General features: G+C 31.8%; 1 protein-coding gene across 1 annotated transcript; it reads right to left on the reverse strand.

The window, feature by feature from the left end:
- Positions 1-298: 298 nt before the first annotated feature.
- On the reverse strand, positions 299-9,816 carry LOC134727082 (uncharacterized). The gene is made up of 5 exons (XM_063591471.1): positions 9,714-9,816; positions 4,461-4,639; positions 2,577-2,737; positions 1,771-1,970; positions 299-513 (listed from the first exon to the last, which is right to left on the reverse strand). Exons 1-5 carry the CDS (start codon positions 9,769-9,771, stop codon positions 461-463), a joined length of 651 nt encoding a protein of 216 aa, XP_063447541.1. The 5' UTR covers positions 9,772-9,816; the 3' UTR covers positions 299-460.
- Between the last annotated feature and the right edge of the window lie 3,909 nt (positions 9,817-13,725).

Genomic DNA, 13,725 nt, shown 5'->3' on the forward strand with positions numbered 1-13,725 from the left:
TTTGGTCCATTTAAATATTTCGGAGTTAATTAAAAGATGGACGAAAGATACCAGAGGGAGAGTCAAACTCATAGACGGTCCATTCTATAGTTTCCTTGTTCAAAATTCAGAAAATGAATAATTTAATAGTTTATAATTAGTTTATAATTGAAGTTTGAAAAATGAAAAATAGATAATGGACGTTCTTCAGCCCAGTTAATAAAACGCAGTAACAGATTAAAAGCAAAGGATTAAACGTCTTACTATGAACCTATATTGTTGTTATTTTTTAAAGGAATGACTGTGTTATTTTTTTCTGTCTATGAATGAATAACATAAAAAATGTGGTGCACACTGAATAACCCGCGTAACATCAGTCAATCAGAAGACGCGTTACATCCAACATTAAATTATTGGAGAATATATACAATTGCTATGTTCCTGTCTTTATAACTTCAAGTATGATATATTATTTTGCATTTCAAACCATTGAGATTGAGATGACCATCTTGTCAGCTAATTCTACTTCATTGTCTGAAAAATAAAAAATAGATATTAAAGCCAACAAGTATTGCTGGAATTGCTAGCAATACAAGTCATGTTTGTTCTCTTTTCAAATAACATTATTCTTATTTTAGTAAAAAAAAAACACGTACATTATTTTGTAAGTGTAAAACGATCAACGTCAGTCGTGCAATGTGCTGTTGCAGCTTTTCGATATCAGTTACAGTTGGGAGATCTATGAATTATATTGCTGTCTTGGTTTGATATCGATTTGATTTTATTTTTTAAAAGCCAAAAATATTCTCTAAGCATTTTTTTAAAACACTTTCATTTTGCTATTGGTGTTGCGGTTATATACATTTTGAGTCAAGAATTTCATTATTCAAAAATATTTGTTTTGGTCCGTTTTCTCTTCGAACATTATAATATTACAAGTTTGTAAACTGTATAAATATTATAAAAGACTTGTCATATGATTTCCAATAAGTCAAATATTTACCTAGGACGAAATTCCGTGGTTCTCATATCGGCAGATACACTTCTAATTATGAAACGATTGAGTAAAATTGAAGAAAAATAAATATAGGAAGAACTGCATGAGCAATCGGAGAATTCAAGAAAAGGTACACATATATATCTAGATGTTAATACGATTTTTGTTAAAAAATTAAGATACCTTAAAATTACATCAATTACAATTTTAATACAGTTTAAAACAGCTGCACAAAGCACAAATCAAAGTGTAAGTTCATTTTGAAAATAATAAAAAATATTATACTGAAAATTCAGAAATTATTTCGTGCATTTGTTATTGTAATTTTAGACATACTGTGGTACCTGACACTACAGGGAGATAACTCATTAAAATCAACCAAACGTTTTAATCACGTTGTATTGTTAAGGAAATATCAAGCTTCTCAATGATAAAAGGAGTGTTTGTGCAACCATTTTTTTTTCGAGAAAGTGATTGCTTTTTTTGAAATTTTATAATTTTTTCAAAGGGTCAGCAAATATTTTGTCAAAATTTAATGAAAATTAAACGAGCTAAATTAATTTTAGTCAAGGTGTTGGGTACCATATTAAATGCGATTTTAATTTTTTACGGTTTTGTGAAAAGTCCTGATTAATTTATATAAAATATTTCAAAATGAGACTTTAAATTATTGCGTTTACAACTCTGTAGCATTTTTTGCAATCATAAAAACCTCGCAATAATTTCTGAATTTACAGTTAATGTATATTCGACGTAATAGAGTATTTAACCATGAACCAAAGCGCCTGACCTACCATATCCATAATAATTAAATCTTGCCACATGCTGATCAGCAGCATACAAAATATATGGATAAGCCTTTCCTGGTAGCCTATCAAAGTAACAATAACGGCTAGCGGTGTCAGAGGTGTCACTCACTACAAACCAACCATAGTCTGTATAACAGGTTCCGTAACTTTTACTGATAAATAAACGGCGGTCATAATATGGATCCCTATTTACAAAAATAAGAAAATACATTTTTATATTTGCTGTAAAAATAAGACAGAGTCATTATGTAGATTTTGATTGTCGCTCAATCTATTATTTTGTTATTAATAAACAACGAAATGTGATATGTTTGCAAATGAGACAATGCGATTCAATGGTCAAAAACTATACTGTTGATAAGATTAACATTGTGGAAATTATAAAGAGTATAATTTAAAACGATTTAAAATTGATGAAAAACCGACTGTCTGAATGATAGCGCTTGCTTTTTTCAGTTTTTGGTGACTTTTTATTTTTTAATTTGACTCGGAGGTAGGTATTTTTTGATACTTTTTTATGGTACTTTATCAAACATATTTACCAATCAACGAATGCGATCTTAATGTTGTCGCTGTACTGAAAAAATTCCAATCACAACCCATCAATAAACCTGGTTCTAAATAACTAATATGTCAGTCAGTGCACCTACGATGGATATAGTACAAAGTCACAATATGGAGGGAATCGGATGACCTAAAGTTGCCGATGATATATAAGAACGTTTTTTTTGGGGGGCTGGAACTTATGTAAAATAGCAATAAATCTCTCTCTCTCTCTCTTTGACTATTACCCGTCCATTGAAAAAATATTGGTGGTAGACAACTGAGTCAAGTCGTTGAAAGAATTGGAGCGAAGTCGATCTTTAGAGAACCAGTCAGAATTTGTTGAACTATGACCATCAAAATAAATCTCTACAGCTAGTTTTCCATTTTTAAATAGCTCAATTTTGACCTGCAATGAAAATGAAACTTTGAATTCAGACGTATTTTTATGCAATATTGAGTCTTAAACTAAAAATGCAAGGGTATTACACATGTTTTTATGGTTTGAAAAATATGATTAATGCACAGACAATGATTGTTGTGTATCTTCAGAAAATATAAATCTTTGTAGTATATTACAAAACATAAATGCATCAGCCGGGAGAAAATTGTACTGTAATCCATTTTGAATGTTATACCGGCGTCACATATCAGCGTATACCTCCGACGTACGCCGGGCGTGGTAAAAAAGCATGCACGCTGCCAATACGCTAGCAATTTGGGATGCATTAAAACTGTAAATCATATCTGTATCGTGGGCACAATGAGCTTTAAGCGTGTATTTTGCGTACGAGAAGCGTAAATAAGCGTTTATCGGGCGTTCAAGTAACGTATGCTTGCGTATGTCTCGCGTCTTTATAATGTAGATTGAATGCACACTGCAAAGAATAAATGGCACGCGTCTAGGTCGTATTTTGGACGATAACCCGTGCTTTCGGCGTGTCTGTGACGTTTAATTTTACGGGCTTACATCCGCATACGTTTAAGTTAAAGTCTAACGATCTTGAAGCGTATGCAACGTGCCCCAAATGTGTCTCAAACTGATCTGTAGCGTTTTCAACGCGATTGTAGCTTATGTTTTACGTGCGTGTAGCGTACATTAATACGCTTGAAAAACGCTTGAGCGTGCACCAAGTGTATACCTTTGCATATCGACGTACTTCAAACTTATGCAACGCGCGTTTAATACCGTCGTTTCAGATCAGCATATAGCTGCGATGTACTCCGGGCGTGTTTAAAAATTACTGTACGCTGCCAATACGTTAGAAATTTTGGATGTATTCAACCTGTCAATCAGATCTGTAACGTGTGTACAACTAGCTTTAAACGTGTATTGGGCATACGAGAACCAAACTTAAGCGCTTATTGGGCGTTCAAGAAACGTATGGTTGCGTATGCCTGGCGTTTGTCTAACGAACAAGGAATGCACGCTACGAATGTGCATAACATTTTCTTCGAGTTGTTGCGTTTACCAAGCGTATACCTTTGTATTCCGACGTACTTCAAATTTATGCAACGCGCGTTTAACGATTGCTTAGCCATCCTCTGGCTTGCAACTAACTTATATCGACTTTGTCAATTTTCTCTGTACGGTAGGTGCACGGCGGTCTATACGCCAATGTGTGACGCCGGCATAACGGTTGCTTAGCAATCCTCTGGTGTGCAACTAACGTTTACGGACTTTGTCCATTTTCTCTGTACTTCTGGTGCACGCCGGTCTTTACGCCAAAGTGGGACGCCGGCATAATAATCATATATATCTGGATAGAAAAATGTTATGCGCTAGAATCGGGTTTCGTCTACGAACTACTCGTCAGAGATGTTCAAATATAAAAAGAAGAAAAGCCCAAAGAAAGTACGAAGTTAAAAGGTAGAAGATTTGTCAAATACAGCTACGTTTATTTGTTTTTGGGATTAGAAATCCTTAATATTTCGAAAAGAAATTGGTAAAGTTAACAGTTTATTTATAAATATGATAATATTTAAGATAATACGAGTGTAACAGGATATAAATGTAATAAGACGCCTGTTTCGTCTGACTTGTCGGCGACGGTCGAATAAACGAAATCCATGTGATTGTGGAATGGCTAGATTTGATTTATACCTGGTGAAAGTAAAATTATCTATAATACCTGGTCAATAGGTAACCCATCCCATTTGTCAATCATTGTACTCCTAATGTGTTGATTATTCATGTTGGTACACGGGTTTTTAATGTGTTCAATATCATAGTCCAATCCTGTTCCTGTTTTCCAAGTGGTCAATACTGACTGTTGATTTCCAGGGCATGCCACAAATATCTGTGTAAAATCTTTAAAAAAAAGAGAGAAAGTGAGATAATTGTTATTTCGCCCGTTAGCTAAGTATTAAAACATATTCCTAAAATCCTAATAACAAAAAAACTTATACAATTGAAATGTAATATGACATTGCATGCAATGAAATAACGTGACTTCCCAGTGAAATAAAATCCGATACTATCACATGTGAAATAAATCCGATCATTTCACATGTGAAATAAATCCAATCATTTCACATGTGAAATAAATCCGATCATTTCAAATGCGAAATAAATCCAATACTTTCACTCCTATGACATGATATAACAGTAGACGGATGTATTGTCAATACATTGTGAAATGCAGTGAAACCTGGCTAACCCGAATCATGCATGTATAAACTGAAAACCAGTAAACCAAAAATGTTCTTAAAGACCAAACAGCCTATTCAGTTCTTCCAGTGATTCTTTCGTTAAAACTTCGTATGAAGGTATTTTATGATTTGAGGAACAAAATATGATGAAAAAAAAAATCAAGTAAATAACATTGTTTACTTTATTTTCATTATTAAGCCAATGGTTAATGCAATAATAAAAAAATGATTAAACAAAATGTATTCTTAATCAAACAACAATGGCAAATATTGATCTATAATAGTCGCCGTCAGCTGAAATTCGTGCTATCACTTAAAAGGTAGGACAGTAGTAGTCTTTCTTTTAGCGATTTATAAATGGAATGTGAAAAAACTATATCTCGAGTGCACGCGATTGATAGTTTAGATTATTTTTTATCGATAACCGCTACGAATTTCAGCTAACGGCGAATATATATATAAGCGTCACTGATGAGTCTTATGCAGACGAAACGCGCGTCTGGCGTACTAAATTATAATCCTGGTACCTATGATAACTATATACATAAATAATATATGAACATTGTCGGAAAAAGACAATAAATTGTTCGTTCTTTAAAAACAGGGCGAAAAGCGAGACTTGACGAGCTTTTCTCTTGTTTAGCAGCGAGTACAAACATATTTTATATTTTCCCAATATACATATATTGTTGTTAATCTGTAATTTGCACCCGGCAATTTACACTTTTGTTGTTAAAATACAAATCAATGAAATCGACATACTTTCAACACGGATCACGAGAAGGACACATACAAGAACTGTTATGCAAACAGAAATATTCGCTTTATTAACATGGAAGTTAAAAACAGCAGACTTTACTTGTACAAGTACAAATAAATAAAAAATGTATATAATTGTAAAAAAAAGTCATGCTATATGAACAATAGTTGACTGATTGCAAGATAAAGTATAATTATTTAAATTGATTTTAACTACATAATAGTCATACTGCTTATTGATAGCTTGGTTTTTATTCTAAGGGAAGGTGGGTCTTTTTAATTTTTAATTTGGATAATTATTAACACTAGCTATAGGGAACACAATCGCTAAGCTCCGTTGTCTGTGATTCAATACAAAAAGTATATAAAAAACTGTTTTATCCTGAAACAAAAATCTTTTTCTTTTTCATTGGTTGAATAATTCTGCTGTTAGATTTATGATCCGGAAAAGACTAATGTCCTAACGTCAATTCTTATTCGAATTGGAATGCGCGTCAAGTTGGCTTTACTGTCCTAACGACGTTAACTTTTAATTCGGATTAACAAAAACGTATTTCTAATGAGAATTAGTGATTTCGAATAAGCCAATTCGAATCATTCGAATTAAAAAAGAAGAGTGTGTGAACGCGATTAATAAATTCGATTCGCATTCGATTCGAATTCAATTCGAATTTAACGTACGTGTTACGATGTGACAAACACACTTCAAACTACACGTTGCATTATTACAATACACGTAAAGAGTTTAACAGTACTTTTAAAACCAATATTTATGAATTCATTAGAGAGGTTGCAGCAGAGAGCCGAAAGATTCAAAATTGACATTCTTAGTTTTCACAGGACATGTATAACGTGATTGCTTAAAACATTTCATGGAATCAATCTTTTTTTTTCTTTCTATTATTTATTAATTATCAAATTGTTTTGTCTAGATGGTTACTTTAAACAATAATAATTAGACATAACAACTTGACAAGAGACAAGTGAATATGCGACAGGGTAGAAATGTTGCATAAACTATTTTTGATTATTTTTGCATATAAAAAATCCGTTATACCAATCCGGAGCACCAACAAGTACAACCGGGTTTCGGAAGTATTCGTGTTGCTCGGTCTTCGGTTTTCTATGTTCATGTAATAGATGTGTAATTGTGTTTGTCTATTCGTTAACAGTAGTGTACTGCTGTTCGAAAGTCATTAATCGATTGAGAAAGAACAAATCCGTGTTACAAACTAAAACTGAAGTAAACATAAAAATATATGTAGAAAACAACGAAACAACAGAAACAATGAAGTGCAACAAATGACAAAAACAACAATGCAACGCACACAGAAAAAAACTAAAAAATCACAACTCTTATATGCATTTTCCGGACTTTGTTTACAGGACATTTTAAGAAAAAAAAGTGGGTTGAACCTGGTTTTATGGCTAGCAAAACCTCGAGTTTTAATTACAATGTCAAATATAACACAAAATTATAACATTACATGATAGGTTCTACAGCATATATAAATGCAAGAATATTCAGAACAGAGAAATACAAAATTCTAATGCAATTCGTTTGTAACGGTAATTTTCATTGAACGTTGACAAATATTGTGAAGGGGTAAATTCCAAGTTCTACCAGTCTGTAAATAAGAAAGCCACTATATTGAATTCACTTTTTTTTTTTAAATATACCATTTCTCACAAAATAAACATGAAAATCACATTTTGAGACTTAAAATCATCTCTTTGTCAACGATGAAACCATGCTGAAGCGTACGAAAGGTATACATATGTTCAGTGTTTATGTTTGACATCGTGAGTATACATATGACGTCACATTGTTTAGTTGCAAAAGACAATGCCACGGTTAAACAAAATTTTTCACTAATATCATATCTCGCCAAAATATTTATTAAATGGTATTTCTTTAACATGCTGTATTAGAATGAGGATACATGTATTGTATTTTAAGCTTAGCCTATGTTCAACTTGATTTTACGCGTCGCTAGGTAAACTCAATTTGCGACAGTAAAATCTACGTTTTACGTAGACCAAACTTAAAATGCCAGACAACTATCTCCCAAATAAACATTACAATACTAGTAGGACATTTCGACATGTTAATAGTTATCAAAGGTACCAGGCTTACAATTTAATACACCATACGTGCGTTTTGTCTACATAAGACTCACCAGTGACGCTCAGATAAAAAATAGCAAAGTACAAAATTGAAGAGCATTGGTGACCAAAAATTCTAAAAGGTTTTACTAAATAAGAGTGGTTATCTATATATTGCTTTGATAAAAAAAACCTTAGTATTTAGAATACAATTCTTACTTTTGCAAATAGTTAATTTATAAAAATGACCATATAACTAATGTTCATGTCAACACATAAGTGGTGACTAACCACATAATAATAATAACGAACACGTAAAACAAGAAAAAAAGACAGCACAAAAAACAGCACAAAAGAACCAGAAAATGTCACCGATGCAATAACGCTACAAAATGACGTCACAGATATAAAAAGACGTCACAGATAAAAAAAAAAAAAAGACCTCACAGGTATATTTTCTCAAAGTATGATATAGTTCAAAATCAAGTTAACTTTGTAATTATGGTATTTGATGTATAATATAGCAATTACAATTTAATTAAAATAGAATATTGTTTTTAATTAGGTAATTATTTGTATTATCTAGCTTGATCGGTATTTCTTCAAAATATGAAACAAATAAATCGTATACATTAAGTTGCTCCAAACTAAATTGTTATAAATGAACTAGGTGATTAATTATCTTTACTTTTAAATACGAACAGAAAAGAGAATATTGAAAAAATAGAATAACAAATACAAAAGATAACACATTCAACAATATTATATCCGATTATAATTACAAATACAACATCATAACGAAATACATTAATTATGGATAGCAAAGTACACTGACACGTCTCATAGTAATGCGAAATCACACTCAGCAAAGCAGTCAAAGTCGGGAATAGGTACATAAAAGACCAGACGAAGCTAATGGTAAACCAAAATCTAAGACGTGGTGAAAATGTCATTAACTAGTTTTTATTCCCCTTTAAAAGTGTCCTGTACCAAGTCAGGAAGATGGCCATTGTTATATTATTGTTCGTTTATGTACATGTGTGTGTTGCATTTTGACGTTGAGTCCTTTGTGTTTTCTCTTATTTTTGAGATATTGAGATAAGACGTGGCACGGTACTTGTCTATCCCAAATTCATGCATTTGATTTTCATGTTATATTTGTTATTCTCGTAGTGTTTTGTCTGATGCTTGGTCCGTTTCTGTGTGTGTTACGTTTCGGTGTTATGTCGTTGTTCTCTTATATTTAATGCGTTTCCCCCGGTTTTAGTTTGTTACCCCGATTTTGTTTTTTGTCCATGGATTTATGAGTTTTGAACAGCGGTATACTAATGTTGCCTTTATTTAGACAGAGACAACATTTGTGATAGTGTCCATACAATTTTCGAAGTGTCATCCTCAATCTCCTAATAACTTTGTTGGTGCAGGTTCTGCGTAAGGAGCATAGCTTCGTTACGATTTTTAAGTTTTTGGTATTTTTTTTTATATCAGCCAGACTTATTTCTCCTGGACCATGCATTTAGTGGAGCCTCTATCGTGCATACTATTATAGAGCACTGTTAACGTTGACGTTACATCTTTTAATAATTTAATAGAAATTGCTTTGGTATCGGTGTGACTCCAAAAGTATTAAAAGTCCAAACACGTGTCAAGTCTATAAGGAAAATGATTTAGTAAGACACCGCAAAAGTTGGTTTCAAGGCTTGTACAGGATGAAATAAATAAATTTTCTACAATGAGCTTATACATGTTACTGTACATATTTTATATGGAAACTTGGTGATTTAAATTCATTTTATGTTTTTTTTTATGTTTTGATACACAAGTTCTTTCTTTTAGCATACACGATTATTCTAATACAGTAAACTTACTACGTTTGGCATAAGGTTGAGTCCATGGAAAGCAATAGTAAGTTGCCCCGTTTGGCATGCAAAATTCATTGAGCTTACAGTCGTGGCCTTGACATGTACCAGCTAGTTCCTAAAAAGTGACAGGTAAACAAATTAGTTGATACAGTAAAACATGTTTAAACCGAACCTTTAGGGACTAAATATTTTGTTAGGTTTTGGCAGATGTTCGGTTTTATCACGTTCACAACGCATACAAATTTTTATGACGCTGCTTAAGAACATGCTTGTTTTATACAGGTTTTCATTTTATACTGGATTCGGTTTAGCAAAGTTCCACTGATAACTATATGTAGTCTACTTGGACATGATCGTTTAAATTATTCTCAAAGAAAAATCAGTCAGCTTAAAACTAAATACTAAATAGACATTATTTAGTCATGGTCACATGACTAAATTATGTCTATCAGCTGATAAACAAAACAATGTAAGCCAATCAGAAGACGTGTTACATCCAACAGTAAATTATAAAACCTTAATATTGAGAAAGAACATTTGGGTATTTCTCAAAGCGACAACGATCCGACCATAGAACAAAAAACAGCATCAGGCCAAGGGAACAACGGACTTCAAACGGACAACTTATAATAAGATATAAAAAAAACATCTTTTTTATCGTAAATAATTGTGCATCCCGTTAAATATATAGGTATCAAATTCAGCATGATCAATACAAGGATTGATTTACTGTCAGAAATAGCTTTATTTAAAGTAAATTCAGGAGGATTTAGCTATATGTGACCAACCTTTCGAAATTTTGGATTTTGTTTTTTCAACTTCGTACTCTATAAGAGGTCACTGATGATTCTTTCATATACGAACCACAGGTCTAGCGTACAATATGCATGCTGATTCATTTTTCAAAAAATGTGATCTATCATATTGTAATGAAAGTACTACGTTCGACTACCTACATTGACAAAGGTTGATAAAGGTAACAGTAGTATACCCCTGTTTGAAAGTCATACATCAATTGAGAGAAAACAAATCCGAATTACAAACTAAAATTGAGCTAAACCCATCAACTATAAGATGAAAACCACGAAACAATAGAAACACTAACCGTGTTTTACGCCAACTATCAATCCATCGGTCATATGTGGTAAAAAGAGAACCTCAACATTTGATAGCGAGTACTAATGCAAAGTCATGTTTATTGTGCCGAGCTCTGCCTCTGACTTATAAATTTTAGACCTTGTCATGTAATTCAACTTTGCAGATAATTCGACCTAGTTTTTAAATCATTTTATACAGTACTATAATATTATATTTACCTTTGGAAAAGTTGAAGCTGCAGCAAAGCTATTTCCTAAACTCTCAACAAGTTCACCATAATATTCACCGGGTTCAGCATAATTTATCTGACACGTTTTATTTGATGCAATAAAGTTGATAGATTTGCACATTTTTACTCTAGAGCAATACTGGGCACATACTGACCACATCGGCATAGATACTTGAAAAATTACATAATTTCTAAAATATTTGTCTGCATGTTTTTGGATTATGACTATTTCACATAAAGTCCAAACAAAAACAAAATTTAATAAAAATATCCCTCGGAACATATTGTTGCAATAGAAAAACCGAGAAAGCCGAAAATGTATCTTGCTCTTTTTTGCTACAGTTATGCTTTCTTGTACTCTAGTAGACTGTGTTCATTTAAAAGTTCTAACAAAACTGATGAGTTATCACGCGAGCGTGTTCAATTAAAAAGAATATTAATTAGGAAAAATAAACAAATATGATTATTCAATTATTTCCTTGCTTAATATGATGACAAGTAATTGAAATGAAATTTGATTAACCCCTACGGATCTCTCACCTTTTTTACAAGGATTTAACGGATGCTTTTTTGAATAAAATGTAAAAACTAATAAGTTTCCGTTACATTACATTTCAATTAGTAACTACTGTAACATTATCTTTTCTTCTTTTTTTATTATTTTGACACCAAAGTTCGATGGTTCGCTACCTACTTCCTGATTCAAATGAAAATTTTAATAATTAATTTTATGACGAGTTCCTTAATTTACAAATTAAAAAAAACATATTCCACTACATTTGTTCAAAACAGCATCAAGTTAATTATGTGTACGATAGTCATAGGAATATTAGTATTCTGTTTGAAAAAAAATCATGTCAACTCGAAACGGTGACCATTCAAGCTAAACTTATTGAAGTTATATATAGAAGTATTTTACTAACGCTTGTTAAATAATGTAATTAAAATAGTATCTCTTACTTACAATTAAACTAAGAAGAAAAAAAATAGTTCTTGCATTTGAATCACAAATTATAATTTTTTCGACTTACGATATATTAGGCATCATACCAGATAATATTAAATCTTTAACAATAGATAGAACAAAGATTAGTAACAATTCAGTACTATATAAAGATTGGACCAAAAGAGAGGTGTGGCTGATCAATGACTTTTTACAGGAAGATGGAAGTTTTATGACTTTTGATCACTTTAATAATGTATAAAAGTTTCAATGTTAAAACTTAGAATTCAGTCAAAATTCCTTTACCTCTTGAATGAAGAAAAGATGGAAGGAACCATCCAATAAAAACTACAAAGAATGCAGCCCTCCATAGCTTGTTGTTCGGTGTGAGCCAAGGCTCCGTGTTGAAGGCCGTACTTTAACCTATAATGGTTTAATTTTTAAATTGTTATTTTGATGGAGAGTTGTCTCATTGGCACTCACACCACATCTTCCTATATCTATGTTATTTTAAACATTAAAGTTAACCTTATTAAAGATTTTAGTTGCGCATGTGTTATAAAACTAAAGGAAAACTTGGAAAGGTATCAATTTAGCGTTCGAAATGAAATGCATATTTTATATCTTTATAAACAATAAAGTTGTCATAATAAAGTAGCTATCATTCATTTTTATGCAGACAAATGCCAAACCAAAGTACGTTCAAAATCACCGTATCGATAAGGGTGGTCAAAAAACTGTTTCATAAAAGCTAACGCTTGCTAACTACCAGCTTTGGTGGTCAATCCTGCAATGCCCTTTATATTATTATACAACACAATAAAAAAAATATGTATTTAAGTATAGAGAGAAAATAATTTCACTTTCAATGTAGATTTCAATTAAAAAAATATGTAAATGTAATTGACAACACTTCAGTATTTTACATTATTCACTGTTTGATTTTGTTTGTTCAATAAATAATGAAAAGGAAATAGTGAAATGACAATTCGCTTTTTGCAGCCAAAAAGGTTCAATTTTGTCAAATTACACTAAGAAACATTGATTATTAGGTTTTCACTTGCAAGTGAATCAGTCGAGCTCTTTTCCTACGTTTTCATGTGATCTTCAATTTAACCCATTAGCTAGCTAGAGATTTACAACGCATGCATTGTACGTGTACTGGTTATTTAAAGAAAAAGAATGTCAACAATGAAAGTGAAACTACGGTAAATCATTTGATTACTAATTCGATGCACATAAAATCATTCTTATACGGTTAAAAGCAATGAGAAACATATATTTTTAATCTTTAAAATAAAATCTAACAGACCTATAAAAATCCAATTGCACGTGTTGGTCTTATCTATTCATATCTTTATTTATGTTTACATCGCTTATATGGTCATTTGAGGTCAAATCGATAGTTAATTAGATGGCGTCTGGACTAAAATACACACGAAACGAACCTATAGTTTATCTACCCCATGCTTTGTAAACTGTTTATTTTAGACTTTTGATAATGTGGATAAATGTTTTACATTGTTATAAATCAAATATGAGAATGTGAGTGTGGATAAATGTTTTACATGGTTATAAATCAAATATGAGAATTTGAGTCAAATCGGAGACCATGAATTTAACAGCTATTGCCCCTTAATGAAAAAATATACTGAAATTAAAGGGAGCTGACACGTAAAGGCAACAACTGCACTAAACAGTTATAGATAGATAGATATTTTTATTTTTAAAGTACAACTTGGTACATA

Source organism: Mytilus trossulus, chromosome 7 (assembly GCF_036588685.1).
Source record: "Mytilus trossulus isolate FHL-02 chromosome 7, PNRI_Mtr1.1.1.hap1, whole genome shotgun sequence".
Lineage (NCBI taxonomy): Eukaryota > Metazoa > Mollusca > Bivalvia > Mytilida > Mytilidae > Mytilus > Mytilus trossulus.